Genomic DNA, 16,043 nt, shown 5'->3' on the forward strand with positions numbered 1-16,043 from the left:
GTTCATCTCATTTCCTGTATTTTGATAAGATGAACTGAACTATGCTGGTTAGCTAATGTATTCAAGATATTTCATGACATCAAAATGGCATCTGTTTAGCAGCAGGACCATCCCTTCCCCGTGCTTATCGCTTACTTCTCCACACTTCAATGTAAAGAGATCTAGATAGAATGCAAAAAGTGTATCTTCAGGGACTTATTGCAGTCAAGGGCTATGTAGGACTTTGGAAGGTTTGCCACCAGCTTCTTATAATGATTTGCCTTGTAGTTTGCAAGAATTCATTCATGGAATTTCTCTACATGCATGCTTTTTGTCTTCTAAGAGAGAGATTTCTGCAAATAACAACAAAACATTTGATGTCGGAACTCTAGACCAGTGATTCCCAAAGTGTGGGCCCCCCTGTTGGCCCGTGGTGGTACTGCAGGTGGGCCATGAGAGGTCATTAAAAATATGATTCATTTTTGCAAATATTTTTTACATTATTTTTATTGTAAAATATTTATTGCATGATAAAAATAGGCATAAGTAATAACCTACTGAGTGTTATTGACCTGTCACAATATTTGAGGAACCTTATACAGTTTATGATTGGAACGTAGCTCTCTGGTCATCATGCCAGGGGGTCGTTAACATAGGAGCACGTCGTATGTAGTGGCGGGAAAAATGGATCGCAGTTGAGAAAAAAAAGTTGAGAATTAATTCTGTCTTGTGTGTACGTACACCACAGATGAAAAGTTTGGGCTTCCTTTGTCCCCCTGCTTTCATTTCAATCCTAAATCTTTATAATAATAATAATAATACTGTATCTTGGATATGATAGCCAATCTACAGTTCTGACTTTTTCTTTAAAAGTGACCTAAAACAAGACAAGTTTCACTACTTTTGTTCTGGAAGCATTTTTCTTGTTGACTGGTGTTATCACTGATTAAAACTTACGCATTTATCTATTGTAATTCGATTGCAAAGACAAAAATTAAGTTTGGAGTTGGGTCTTTTTGTTTTTGCGAGACAGATGGGAGGGTGGCAGGACAACAGCGCCCACTGCTCTTCAACAAGAGTGATATGCGCTTTCATGTTTGTCTTCAAAAGTGTCTAATAAGACCAGAAAACATCCCTAGATTTGTTGCTCTTTGTTTATTTGAAGTACAGAATCTTGAGAAGTCTCAATTCTCTGACTACTACGGATGTCCGATATTGGCGTTTTTACCAATATGCTGATATTGTCCAACTCTCAATTTCGATTCCGATATCAGCCGATACCGATATCTGTAGCATCACATAGCTCCTGTTGTGGAATCAACACATCTGTTGTGACACTAATGGGTACAGCAACAATTAGCATCTCGACGTAGCATTGTACAACTCACGTGAGCAAAAGCCTGAGAAGTACTTGCGATCATTACAGCATTTCATTTTATAAGAACTATGAACCTGACTGTACCTCACTTTCCAGCTTTCCTTTCACTAATCCTGATCTCCAGACTAACACTGCAATGCAAGTCTCTGCAATGCATTATATTCAATTCAACAATATGTCAACCTTGTGAGGCCTGGGAGGGCTGCCTGGTTCTTTCCAGACCACATTATGTTCATGAGGATTAGGACACGCAATATTCTAGAATTATTGCCATCCTGTCCTGTCTTGTGTGCACTACACCCCCCCCCCTTTTCAGCCTCATCAGTAACACTTTTACTTGATGCATTATCATGATGCCAACCTCACCTGGCCCCCTGCACATACTGTACAGTAGATCCCCACTTTTCGTAGGGGTTTCCTTTCAAGACCACCACTGAATGGTGAAAGACCAATTGTGAGGCTGGCAAAACATGGACTTTTGGTAATGTTTTTGTCGTTATAAACATAGAAACCCTGTTTATGACCTTTTAAATATGTTTTCTTAACATTATTAGAGCCATCTGCTCATGAAATAACACCCCTATAGTCCCTTTTACACTCATATTATCCTACGTATGTAGTACATAATAATAGGAGAAAATAAATAATTTAAGAACAAAATAAGACTTGTGCTGCTTGTGTGGGTGTTGCCGAGGGGGAGCTGAGTGTTTGGGGGGGGGGGGGGGGGTGACAGGTAGTGACATCAGGGCTACTGCTATTGAATTTGAGCTTGGCGTGGATTACAGCAGCAACAGTAGCTCATGTTAGGGATTATTGTGCCTGTTGTGAGATCATTCAAACCTGCAATAAAAGCCTGTTGTTTGGGTGATTAAATCTGGTGCTTGTGTGTCTCACCCAACATTGCAGTAACATTACTGACACCTAGTGACCAATGCAGAATACCACACATCAACACAACGTCCATTGAATTAGTCTTCTGAATGACTTACATTTGTATTTTACTTTGGTTATACATTTTAATGCTTGAAAATGATTAATTTAGGCAAAAAAATACATATAATATGATTAAATAGCATTTATGATGTGTTCAAGGATCAGTGAACAAGCTTGACAAATACAAACGTAAGACAACCGTGGGCTTTTTTAACAGTGGTACATTTGGGCTCTCTTTGCAACAAGGTACACAAAAATACAGTAGTTACAGAGGAACTAATGGAGAATTAATGATGAACTAATGGCTATAGCACAAACATATAGAGTAGTTACTGAGGAACTAATAGAGAACTAATGAGGAACTAACGGCTAAGGAACATACATTTAGAGTAGTTACTGAGGAACTAATGGATAACAAATTAGGAATAATAAAGAATGAACGAGTAGAGTAGTCACAGAGGAACTAATGACTAAAGCACATCCACTAATGAGGAAATGTTGGCTAAGGCACATACATTTAGATTAGTTCTTGTAGAACTAAGAATGAATGAGTAGAGTAGTTACTGAAGAACTAATGAGGAACTAATGACAGAGGCATATACATTTAGAATAGTTACTGAAGAATTAATGAGGAACTAATGGCTAAGGCATATACATTTAGAATAGTTACTGAAGAATTAATGAGGAACTAATGGCTAAGGCATATACATTTAGAGTAGTTACTGAAGAACTAATGAGGAACTAATGGCTAAGGCATATACATTTAGAGTAGTTACTGAAGAACTAATGAGGAACTAATGGCTAAGGCATATACATTTAGAGTAGTTACTGAAGAACTAATGAGGAACTAATGGCTAAGGCACATACATTTAGAGTAGTTACTGAAGAACTAATGAGGAACTGATGGCTAAGGCACATACATTTAGAGTAGTTCCTGGAGAACTAATGAGGAACTAATGGCTAAGGCACATACATTTAGAGTAGTTACTGAAGAACTAATGAGGAACTAATGGCTAAGGCACATACATTTAGAGTAGTTACTGAAGAACTAATGAGGAACTAATGGCTAGGGCACAAACATTTAGAGTAGTTAATGAGGAACTAATGGCTCAGGAACAATCATCTAGAGTAGTTACTGAGGTACTAATGGCTAAGGCATATACATTTAGAGTAGTTAATGAGGAACTAATGAGGAACTAACGGCTAAGGCACAATCATTTAGAGTAGTTACGGAAGAACTAATGAGAAATGAATGGCTAAGACACCTACATTTTGAGTAGTTACTGAGGAACTAATGGCTAAGGCACATCCATTTAGAGTAGTTACTGAGGAACTCATGAGGAACTAATGAATAGTGATTAGGTAGGTATGATCGTCATTAAGTAAGTGTTACCGTACATTTGACCTGTATTGACACATATTTGTTATTATGAACAACTTAAGGTGAATGAGATGTGTTTTCTGCATAAGATACCCTATTTATTGATGAAGAAAAAGACTTTTTTAAACAAAATTCTACAGATGTGTGGGGCCGTGAATGATGAGCCATGAGTTTGTGGGGGATCCGCTGTATAGTATACCTACTTCTCTCTTCCACCCCGCATTTGATAGATAGGCAGATGCTGTATTTTCACATCATCCTATCCCTTCCCATTGTGTACCAGGCGACGTGGCGTTATTGCTCCCCTGACAGCACAAGGCCATATCTGGAAGCCACATGGCCGCAGTGTAAGAACCTCCTGCCCTCCCACAGGCCCCAAGCCAACACTTGTTGTGTTTTCACTGATCACCTTCTTATTTTTGATCATTCACTCCCTTTTTTCTGCTCTCTACATTTCTATTTGAATGTGTCTTTATAGTTATGTGTCTCTCTTTGTACTCCTCTTGGTTTTGTGTATTCTGCATGCAGTGTGTCTGGCGTAGCTATGCGGCTGATGAACACTCGGTTTCCATTGCAACCTGGAAGCCTCACTTGAAGGCCTTGCATACCTGCAGTCCCACAAAGTAGGTAAACCCATGGCAACCACGTTGCCTGCTTTTGGTGTCATTTCCAGTACCTATTGTTTGCTAAAGATTACTTATGGGCCATCCCACCCAATCGGTGCCATTTGGAATCCCCCAGGAAATGAGCTGTAAAATACATTTTTTAAATGAAAACTGCTCTTTTGGGGGAAAATTTGCCCATCATCCACAACCTCTCTTTCTATTTAAAGACAATACTATAACAGAGCAAATGAGGCGGCTAAGAATGCGTGTAATGGGACACAACTATAAAGCCAACAATGCTCTGTTTACATAATACAGCAACACTGTTATTATTATCATGGTTATTTACATTGTTACGCCAAAGAACTACTTTCCCGACACAGTGACACCTGGCCACATCACACCAGCTTGTGACTAGTTGCACCAAACACTCGCTCAGAGCACTGCAGACTTTGTTTTTATTTTGGAATTTGGAAAAGTTCATGCTAGGTGCAGCAGTCCTTTTTGTGCTGCTATGCGAAATATATGTACCCCTAAAAATCAGATTAAGGGTGTGGCAAAATACTGTAAGTATTACATTATCAAGAATGTGTCATGGTCGCAGCATGTATATAAAATGATATGAGGTGTTTTAATAGCAGGCTTTGTAGGTGGAATACAGTAGGAGTGTCCCATTATGTGCATCAATTAGCTGCCTCTTTTTAGCTTTCTTTATATCATTAGAACACAGAAAAGAGAAGGATGTGTTTACTGATTTGGTGGAATGGCCTTCATGTACTTTGTGATGTTCACATAGTTTCACATTGTTTTTCTCCAATGTTCTTGTGTTTGGAATACAACCTTCAGCCTAAAAAAGTGTTTTTGTTGATAACAGTAGACATGCAAAACGAATATATGTAATAAAGCCACTAAAAGTAGACAGAAACAGTCTGCACAATTTACAGGCTCTGTAACGAGCAGCCATCACTTTGGAGAACCAGTACAGCAATTGCGGCATTCGTTGGCCATAATGTCGCCAATTATGATGTCAGTCAACTAAACTGCATTGCGCTGTTGTGAGTCATGATGGATACCTTTGATGGTAGCTTTCACGGCTTTGCCAGAGTGCACTTTATTTCAGTCAGGCATCTTGCTTGACGTCTGCGTGGACTCATTTAATATGCCAAACGTTTCTGCACAAATAAGCATGTAGCTCACATTATAGCCTGACCTGAAACATCATTCATGTCATTTGTTGTTTAATATTAAGATTAGAATATATCGAAATTGTTGTCATTTGTTTTTTAATATTTATAAATTGAATGTTTTCGTACAGTAGAACATGTTTAAGACCGACTAAATACATTTTTTTAAACATTAGTGGTCTATATTCGATAAGATAGATAATATAAGATATAACAACCTAATAATAACAACAATAATAACAACAACATCAACCTAATAGTCACTTTTGAACCCATAAGAGCCATTATAGTTGACATAATGCGAGAAAATAAGACATAAATAAGATATCATATAGACTCACACATATTGGCATTGTGAGAGTTTCTTTTTTATTTCCTGGTATGTACAGTGCTTCCTGTAGTGGCTATGATCTCATCAGTAGCCAAGTATACATGGACCCAAATATTCCAATTGCATTGGGTTTATTTGCTCAACGGAAAGAATTGAACCTTTGGATACACCTCATTCCCATAGAAAAGTGCCAATCCGAATGAACATATAATGGGATTCCCAGGGGTGGAATATTCCTTTCCCCAATCCGATTGAGGTATCTTGTACCCGCTCAAACGGAAAGTTGTCAGGGTGCGTTCTTCGTAGTGTTTTTCTTCTTCTGTTGTTTATTGGCGGTTGGCAAGCAGCTTAGGTGTGCATTAGCGCCATCTGTGGAACAGAATCTAAACCCGTCTATAGTTAATTCATAAATCCAGTTTTTCTTTCAAAAGAAAATATATATCTATATAAAACATGTCCCGAGTTTAATTACAAAATATTAGCAAGAGTGAATGTGATCTTTTCCTGTTTAAATTGATCCCGGGTGCGTTCTTTCAGCACGTGCTCAGATATGACGTTACACGCAGATCCAGACGTTCTTCACTTTTAAAAATGGAGGCGAGCAATCGGCACTGGACTGCTGCGGAATGTTTGTTTTTGATTCAAACTAAATTTCAAGACTGGATGAACGCAATATGGAGTTATTCCAACAAGTGGAAGAAAAACTCGGGGAAGTCAGTATCACGTGATGTTTACACTTTACTGCGCATGCCCCATTGACTATTCTGTTTGATTGTAGCGGCACATGTAGACAGGAGATTGGAATATTCCTTTCCATGGATACCATTTTTTTCTGAAAGGTCATTTGGAAAGATGCCATTCGGAAAGAGGAAAAACTCCTCATGTAAACATGGCTAATGTAACAATACTGACACCTAGTGACCAGAGTAGAATATGACAACACCTTTGAATGTGTCTACGGAATGCTTTATATACAGTCGCCCTTTGTTTATCACGGCTAATTAATACGTGAATTTCTACAAAGTAGGAGTCAAAAGAGAGGCTTAAGAGAGGCTTTTATATGGAGTGAGAAGAAGGACAAAGTAAGAAGCCAAAAACCTACCACTTCCTCGTGGAATGGGAGGAGAGCATTTATTTCATGATGCATGTCATGTCATATCCCATCAATGTATTATTACAGATGCCTATAGTGACCAGAAAAATACATATAACTTGTCTTTCAATCATACTACTCATAATATTCAATAATGTTCCACCACAAAACACCAATGGTTTATTGTGGTTGAATACAGCCTTCCATGAGCAAAACATTATATAGAAGCAAATGCCATTTTTCCCTCAATTAAACATTTTCAAGCATAAAAACACAGATATCAGGCATTTAGAAGGCAAATTCAAAAACATTGTGATGATGTGTAGTACTCTACATTGGTCACACAATGGGGCACAATTGGGACACACAAGCACATGACTTGATTAGCACAACAGACATTTATTTCAGGTTTGAATGATCTCAAAACATGCACAATAATCCCACGCAATAACCCACGCCAAGCTAAAACTTAACACTCAACCCTTGAAGTCACTTCCTGTCCGACCCCCGTTCCCCCAGCATCAGAACACATTTACAGCAACACACACAATCATGAGTCTTCTTCATGTCTTAAATGTATTATTTTCTTATACTATGTCTACTATATTGTGTAATACGAGTGTAAAGGTGACTATAGGGGTGTTATTTCATGTCTGGAGGGCTCTAATAATGTTACAGCACTACGCCACCAGAAAGTCCACCATGATGGTAAGTAAGGGAGCTGACGAAATAGTGTACAAAATAGTATACACTTGCTCTGGGCTGAGTGTAAAAAAAAGTTATCCACTGCATGCACACTTTGATGAAATTCATTCATTCATTCATTTTCTACCACTGATCCTCACGAGGGTCGCAAGGGTGCTGGAGCCTATCCCAGCTGTCTTGGTGCAAGAGGCGAGGTACACCCTGGACTGGTGGCCAGCCAATCACAGGGCACATATAGACAAACAACCATTCACACTCACATTCATACCTATGGACAATTTGGAGTGGCCAATTAACCTAGCATGTTTTTGGAATGTGGGAGGAAACCGGAGTACCCGGAGAAAACCCACGCATGCACGGGGAGAACATGCAAACTCCACACAGAGATGGCCGAGGGTGGAATCGAACTCGGGTATCCTAGCTGTGTGGCCTGCACGCTAACCACTCATCCATCGTGCAGCCTTTGATGACACAAATGAATGTTATTTAATATATGTACATATGTGTGTATGTATATATATGTGTGTGTGTGTGTAAGAATCCATTATGCAAGTGTGACCGACATGTGGATGGAAATGTTTCACCCCAATAGGCCATACACACATATCAGAATCAGCATAGTTTTAGTCTATAAACCTGCAAGTGGTGGTGGGTAGGACCCCAAGTGGCATCATTCATTACCAACCATTGATCCATTAATAGCCATTGCGGCAAGTTGAAAAAAAATGGCAAATCTTCACAGTGCAATGTTTCTGGATCCTGCTTATCATGGCAGCCAAACCCGCGCATGGCGTACTACGGAATTGGAAGTCAAGTACTTGTTTGGCTATAACTACAGAAATATTCATAAGGAGTCTTACTTTGTGGAAATGGACTTATCATGGTCGGGTCTGGAGCAATTAACTGTGATAAACGAGGGATTACTGGATTGGCTTCCCTTGTTAATTTAACTTGAAGATTTACAAATGGGTTAAAACAAGTTAATGAAACGCAGAATATGTAATAATACAAGAACAAGCATGTGAGTGGTAGTTTTTAAGAATGTACTTGTTAAATCAGATGATGATGATCTCTCTAATACGATCTTTGTCTTTTTCTCCAGAAAAGAACAAGGAGAATCGACGACAAGGTTTGTGACATACAGTATGTACAGTATATACAGTAAGTTTGTATTGTAAGAGTATTATGTAGGAAAACAGGAGTGAGTATTATTATTATGATTTGTATTATTGAAGCCATTTAGCTGAAGAGCAATGACAACTTGAGATGCAGTCAGTAAATACTCTACTGTATGTTGTAGGAGAGATGTGATGCTTATTATCTTTTTCTGCATATTTGTGAACAAAGAATACTGTTTTTTTCCAGGTTTAACCCCTAAATATGCAGCCCATGCTTATTCAAACATTTAAGGTACAAAATGTAGGCATACTTGGATCAGTCGGCTACTGATAAGTATCACAGCAGATTTACATTTACATGTGATGGGTATATGCTGATCCATGGCCTTTCACTTCCTGATACCTATGGCTCGTACTGCTCGTACTGATCCCTGTGTGTGCAGGGTAGTGTCTTGCTCTAATACCCCCCGTCCAACCCAACACGTCTGCCGTGTGAAAGGTATTTGCCATTTGTGAGCGTGATGTAAACACATGCTATGAAAAATATCTTGCCGGGGTAGCACGTGAAATTGCTTGAATTTTTTTCAAAGCTCGTGGAGCAACAACAGTCAAACAGTCAACACTCGCCCATGTTTGTGTGACAATCGGAAGGCAAAGCAAATCATCTAAAAAATAGATGACCGGCCTTCCTCAGCGGTGGAAGACACAGGGTCCCGCGACTACTGTGTCAATTGGAACCCTGGTACGTGCTAATATTTCACAGATGAGCCTGTGCTAGAGGCCCACCAGACAATTTATGCTCACATGGAAAGCCTCCTTAAAGAAGCCGCCTCATCCTAGAGACATATTCTCTTGAAAAAAGTGAGTGAAATATGTTTTTGTAAGAATAAGCTGATTTTATGTTTTTCTTGGAAATATATATTTGCAGCTGTCATTGGGGGCTTGCATTGCAGTGCATGCCCATAACGTACTTCATACCATATAGCCAATGGCATGACTGCAGCCATGAATTCTGCGACCCATGAAAAAAGGCACACCAGGACCCCCTTTTTATTATTAAGCTGTGTCAGTGTGGATAATTGGTTCCTGATGTGACCATGATAAGTGAATTTCCTTTGAATATTGAATATTGAAATTGAATATTTTCATAGATGGCGCATAGAAAATCTGTTTACCACCTTTTCCATTATTAGAGCCCTCTTGACATGAAATAACACCCCCATAATCACTATTAAACTCCCATTACCCAATATACTAAACGTAATGAGAGAAAATAACACATTCAGCTGTGAGACATCATCCCTCTAGCATGACCTTCTCTCAGGTGGGCATGCTCACCTCATCACGGAGGCGTCTGGGAGGCAGCAGCTCTACTCCGAGTCGCTACCTAGCGTGGCGTGGGTATAGCTGCAACAGTAGCCTGTGTTAGGGATTATTGTTCTTGTACTGAACTCATTCAAACCTGCAATAAAAGCCTGTGTTCTGGCGATCAAGTCTGGTGCTTGTGTGTTTCACCAAACATTAGTTAAATTACTGACACCGAGTGACCAGTGTAGAGTACTACATATCTCCATGTCTTTAAATGCGTCTTCTGGACGTATACAACAAAACGGCACAGGTTCTGATTTTTTGGAGGGGAGGGGACCGTGATAGTGACGTTGCGAAGTGACGAGGGATTCATGTCACCAAGTGACGTTGTAGAGTTGAATGAGGGACGTCAACATCAAGTATGTGAGTCACCAAGCTGCAGTGTTATTTCTCATCCTGTATGTGGCTGTGGATTTCTCTCTTCTGAGCTGAAGTGCCTCATTTCTGCTATTGGAAATGTCACCGGCCCAGCAACTGTGGTGTTTTGCTTCAAACGTCATAGCCACTTTGCACAACATCCTTCAAAGAATGGCTTGACGCCTTTCCCAGTGGATCCAATAACAGTCTACGGGCAAAAAAGGGTGAACAGGGGTCAGCGTAAAAAGGGTGAAGGTTTTTACAATTCAAATAAATGCCTTACAGCAACAAGCCGTTGGTTCTGTCACGCCCTGTGTGGGTTCCCAAGTGACAGTTTGGGTTTGAGTTTCCGGTCTGGGCTTTGGTTTCCTTCTTGCACGCTCTTATTTTGTGTTTGACTTCCTGTTTTGCCCACACCTGTCCCTAATTTCAGTGTCTATTTATCTTATTTATTTAGTTCAGGTGTGTGCTTCTCCCTGTGTGGGATCATTGTTGTTTGTCCGTCAGCTACTAGTGTTGCTTTTTCTTCTACTGCTGTTGCACAGAATAAATATTATTTACCTGCATTTGGTCCTGCTCTCTGCATCTGGGGTCGCACCGCAAAGCTCTCAAGCCGAACCGTGACAGGTTCACTCTCTCCGCGTCACTTAACTCATCCCTTTGTTTCCCTCTGCCCTTGTTTTCTCAGTGGAATGCATTGTAATGAACCCAGGCCACTGAGGAGGTGTACCATTTGGAACCGTCGGTACTGACTAAATGTTGGTTTTCGTAGTCTTTGGATGCTGGTTTCTTAACAAGGTGGTCCTCAGTTATGATGTGCTACCTTAAATACAACCGCGCACACAGGTGCCTGCAGCAACAGATATCTGTTGGACTTCACTATGTGGTGGTGCGCCAACGAAAAGGAAAGCCATCACCAAGGAAGTGAAAACAATCATAAAAAGCTCTGAGAGATGAGGCACACCCGCCAATATTGGCCACTCTTTTGGTCAGAGTGTCACGACCATCATTAAGGATGAAGATGATTGAATGAATGGATGCTAGAGGGGTCATGGAGTCCGTCCACTGTTACAAGAAGCTCTATCCTGCTAGACTAGCCTGGTATTGTAATTTCATTGACAGTGTTTGCCCCTTCCCTGATAGCTTATATTTTTGCATGTTAGACTTACACTTCAATTTAAATATTAGTCAATGATGACATGCCTGAATGGAAAATGTAGTTTTTGAATGAAACTTTTTATTATTAAGGGAGAACAAATCCAAATCTACATGACCCTGTGTGAAAAAGTGATTTCCCCCCAAAGCTAATAAGTGGTTGGGCCGCCCTTAGCAGAAACAACTGCAATCAAGCCTTTGTGATAACTTGCAATGAGTCTCTTCCTCTGGAGGAAGTTTGGCCCATCATCTTTGCAGAATTGTTGTCATTCAGCCACATTGGATGCTTTTCCAGCATGAAGCCTTTTGAAGGTCATGCCACAGCATCTCCATAGGATTCAGGTCAGGACTTGGACTAGGCCACCCCAAAGTCTTCATTCGGTTTTTCTTCAGCCATTCAGAGGTGGACTTGCTGGGTGTTTGGGATGATTGTCCTGCTACACAACCCAGGTTGGTTTCAGATAGCCTGACATTCTCTTCAAGATGAGATCTTTTGGTAGACGGCAGAATTCATGCTTCAATTTATCACAGTAAGTCTTCCTGGTCCTGAAGGAGCAAAACAGGCCAAGACCATCACACTACCACCATATTTGACTGATGGTAAGGGGCCATGTGGGTTTGGATTTACTTTCATTTCATAAAGGTTTCATTTCACAAATGCATTTTCTGTTCATTTAGGATGTCATTGACTAATATTTAATTTTACTTGATGGTCCGAAACATTTAACTGTGACATCAGAAAGGGGGTAAACACTTTTTCATACCATTTTTCATACTTGTTTTAATTATTACTGTAATGTATATGTACTTCATGTGTTCTACATACAGAGTCAGCCGTGACTCTTTCATAACCCGAGGACCACCTGTACTTGGACACTAATATGCACCCTGTCTGATCTGACTTCATAGATTTGATATTGTGTTGTCATCCTGGGGCGTTTACATTTTTGATGTTATTTATAGAAAACGTGATACTCCTGTGTTCAGCAACCTGATAGTTGTATAGTAATCCCTCTCCACTTTGCACTTCGAATGTCACGGCTTCACTCTATCAAGATAAATTAATGATGCTGTTCTTCAACTCAGGATTTTTATCATCCAATTTGATATGTTCAATTTTGTCCAAAGTCGACTAATATCAGATTTTTTTGTTTGTTTGTTTTTTAAGGGCAGATATAATTGAGATCCCTTCATATAAACATACATATTTGCGACTTTTTCCACTTCAATGAAACAAGCTAAAACAGTCTACGGTACGTCAATTCATTTCGTGACACAGAAAGCAGGATGAACAAACCCCACGGAAAACGTTGGCTGTTGGCACACATCAGAAAAGCGAGAAGCATAGCAATGTGGTCCCTGCATCCTTTCATTTTTAAAATAGGACAACCTTGGCGTAGACTTGTAGTTACAGACAATTAAATGTATTTTGTATACAGTGGTGTTTTGGGGGGGAAATGGTCCAGGTTTTAAGGGGCTAAAGCAAGACGATTACCCAGGGGAATGGCAGATTGGAAACATCAAACCCAATCTGAGCCTGCATCTTGTTGCTGCAATGCATGCTGGTCTTTCCCCGTGCAGCTCGCCCCCTCAACATCCTTACAAGCATTTTTACCCGAGAAATACCCACTTCACATCAATTCATGTTTGGATTCATGTTCCTTCTCTCAACCCTTGCGCTCCCTTGCACCACCATTCATTCCTGTTGTATTCTACAGCCAGAAGCTGAGTTTCAAGGAGAGGGTGAGGATGGCGAGCCCACGAGGCCAAAGCATCAAGAACAGGCAGACATCTTCGGTGAATGACCGTCGCTCTCCAGTGGCAGATCCCGGTGGAGACGGCACCAGCCCTACTAAGGTACAGAAGAGCTGGAGCTTCAATGACCGCACGCGTTTCAGACCCTCACTACGCCTGAAAAGCCAGTCCCGATCCACCACTGATGGTGAGAATTGGTTCTTATTTATTATTACCCACGGCATGTCACAGTCAATTCAAACGATACCACAGCCAAGCCAATTGCACACTGAATCACTTCTCTTCCGCTGTACACCTTTATGGTTTATTCCCATTCGTATTTCCAAGTCTTTCTGCTTATTTGTGTCGTACAAAATGTCAGCTGTCACTAATGACTTGCAAGGAGCCATCTCATTAATTAACCAACACTGACTAGTCTGCTATATTCATACAATTCCTTTGACTTTCTGGATTATTCCAGAAAGTATTCTTATTGATTGTGCAAGTCTGCAGCAGATCCCCGTTTTTTGCGTTCAAGAAGCACCGGTTTCACTTTTGCATCTCACAACAACCATGATGCATCCAAGGACCATCGAAAAAAAGCAAGCGTAACAACATAAACATGTACAGTTGTGGGCTTTCTAACAGCGGCACGCGTACGTACGTATGCTGTACATTCGATCTGTATTGTCACGTTATTTATGCTTTTCAATGAAAGATGGGGTATTCGGGCTACATGGAAGGAAAATATCTGAGATTTCAAGAATCAAGTGGTAATTTATGGGAAAAAAGTCTGTATGAGACAAGGTCTCATAAAATTGTGACATTTTTCTCTTTTTTTCGTAAATCTATGATTTTCTTCTCATGAATTCACAACTTTATTTTCCTTATACATTTACGACTTTATTGTAATATTATGACAATGTGTTCTCTGCCTCTGACCTAGGAATATAAAAAAGCGATTACAGTAACCCCTTGTGATGAGTACATTTCCACAAATGGAAATTTTTGTAGTTGGAAATAAATAGGATAAGATATTCCTTCAATTGTCCCACAAAGGAAACTTCCAGAAATACAGGTTCCACTGAGATTTGAACTCGAATAACTGGATTCAGTGTCCAGAGTGCTAACCATTACACCATGGAACCTTTGGGAAATGAGGCCATTTAAATACAGTTTTTAACATCATCAGAGCCCTCTATAAGACACATGAGACACATAAGACATAAATTAATTGTCGTAATATTCTGCCTTTTTTTCTTGTAAATCTAGAATTTTTTTTCTCATAAATGTACAACTTTATTCTAGTAAATTCACAACTTTATTTTCCTCATACATTTACGACTTGTTGTAATGTCATGACATGGTGGACCCTGCCTCTGACCTAGGAATACAAAAAGTGAATACAGTAACTCCTTAAGATGAGTACATTTCCAATATTTTTGTAGTTGGAGAATAAATAGGATAAGAAAACCCTTCAATAGTCCCACAAGGGGTAAAGTCCAGGAATATAGGTTCCTCCGAGATTTGAAATCGGATTGCTGGAGTCCAGAGTGCTAACCGTTACACCATGGAACCCTTGGGCAAACTGGCCATCTAAATACGTTTTTTTTAACATTATCAGAGTATATTATTATCATAAGCCATAAGACATCCGAGATATAAATAAGACAAGTTCTCATAAATTCATACATTTTTCCTCATGATATTCTGACTATTCTGACTATGAAAAATCTATGATTTTTTTTCTCATTAATTTACAACTTTATTCAAGTAGATTCACCTCGGACAGGGGTCAGCAACCCTTTGTTTGTGCATGTCATCATGCACACGTTGGCTTATGACGCGATTCCACTAAGCTGAAAAATTTTCAACTATTCATGGCTTTGGCCCAACGAGGACCAATCAGTGAGCAGACAGGATGCTATTCAGCTCTCTCTCACACAGATGAACATGGAGGGGGAAAGTCATACTTTCCCAGAGCCATTTGACATTTCCCTACCAGTTGGCATCCGTTACACATGGACACTCACTGTACTTTTATTTGTAAGATATTGTTTTAAACCTGTGTTTTGCCGCTCCAGGCTATTTGTCTTTTGTGGGCAAAGGGCTCTTTTCATAGTAAAGGTTGCTGACCCCTGACCTAGGAACAGGAGGATAGGATGGGAGGATTCCTTAAATTCCACCGAGATTTGAACTCAGATTGCTGGATTCAGAGTGCAGAGTGCTAACTGTTGCGCCATGGAACCCTTGGGAAACGCAGCCATCTAAATGCACCACCCACATTTGAACCTATGGACAATTTGGCATGGCCAATAAAGCTGACATGTTTTGGAATGGGGGAGGAAACCGGAGTACTCAGAGAAAAGCCATGCGTGCAGAGATCCATAGTATATAATATGAGTTAATATCGGAACGTTTGTGTTGTTCTATGCTATTTTCCAAGTAGCAGACTCCAACATGGCCGGAGAGGATGGTTTTGATGACAAGGGTTGTCACTGCGATATCTCAGTGGAAGACTTGCTGCCCTCTGTCAGGTCTGCCATCAGGGCTGTCAGGTAAGCAATAACTAAAGATAAAAAATATGCCTTGACCGCCTTGCTGATAGATGGGGCTTGAAGTCTGCACAAGATTTAGGTTGTCTTTATTTGTATTTGTATGTTATAGTCAATATAGTTATACAATATTAACAATGACATTTTGTTTTATATTTCATTTTATT

General features: G+C 39.9%; 1 protein-coding gene across 4 annotated transcripts in view; it reads left to right on the top strand.

The window, feature by feature from the left end:
• Positions 1-16,043, top strand: part of LOC131136548 (potassium voltage-gated channel subfamily KQT member 5-like) — a 107,718-nt gene that overhangs the window by 79,087 nt on the left and 12,588 nt on the right. For 2 of the 4 annotated variants that reach the window (XM_058083514.1, XM_058083534.1), the window contains exons 8-11: positions 4,200-4,294; positions 8,692-8,718; positions 13,306-13,529; positions 15,768-15,879. In XM_058083514.1, the coding sequence (XP_057939497.1) occupies positions 4,200-4,294; positions 8,692-8,718; positions 13,306-13,529; positions 15,768-15,879 (458 nt within the window). The remainder of the gene's footprint in view (positions 1-4,199; positions 4,295-8,691; positions 8,719-13,305; positions 13,530-15,767; positions 15,880-16,043) is intronic. The other 2 variants (XM_058083524.1, XM_058083543.1) reach the window with 1 other exon arrangement.

This window comes from Doryrhamphus excisus, chromosome 1 (assembly GCF_030265055.1).
Source record: "Doryrhamphus excisus isolate RoL2022-K1 chromosome 1, RoL_Dexc_1.0, whole genome shotgun sequence".
NCBI classification, from domain to species: Eukaryota; Metazoa; Chordata; class Actinopteri; order Syngnathiformes; family Syngnathidae; genus Doryrhamphus; species Doryrhamphus excisus.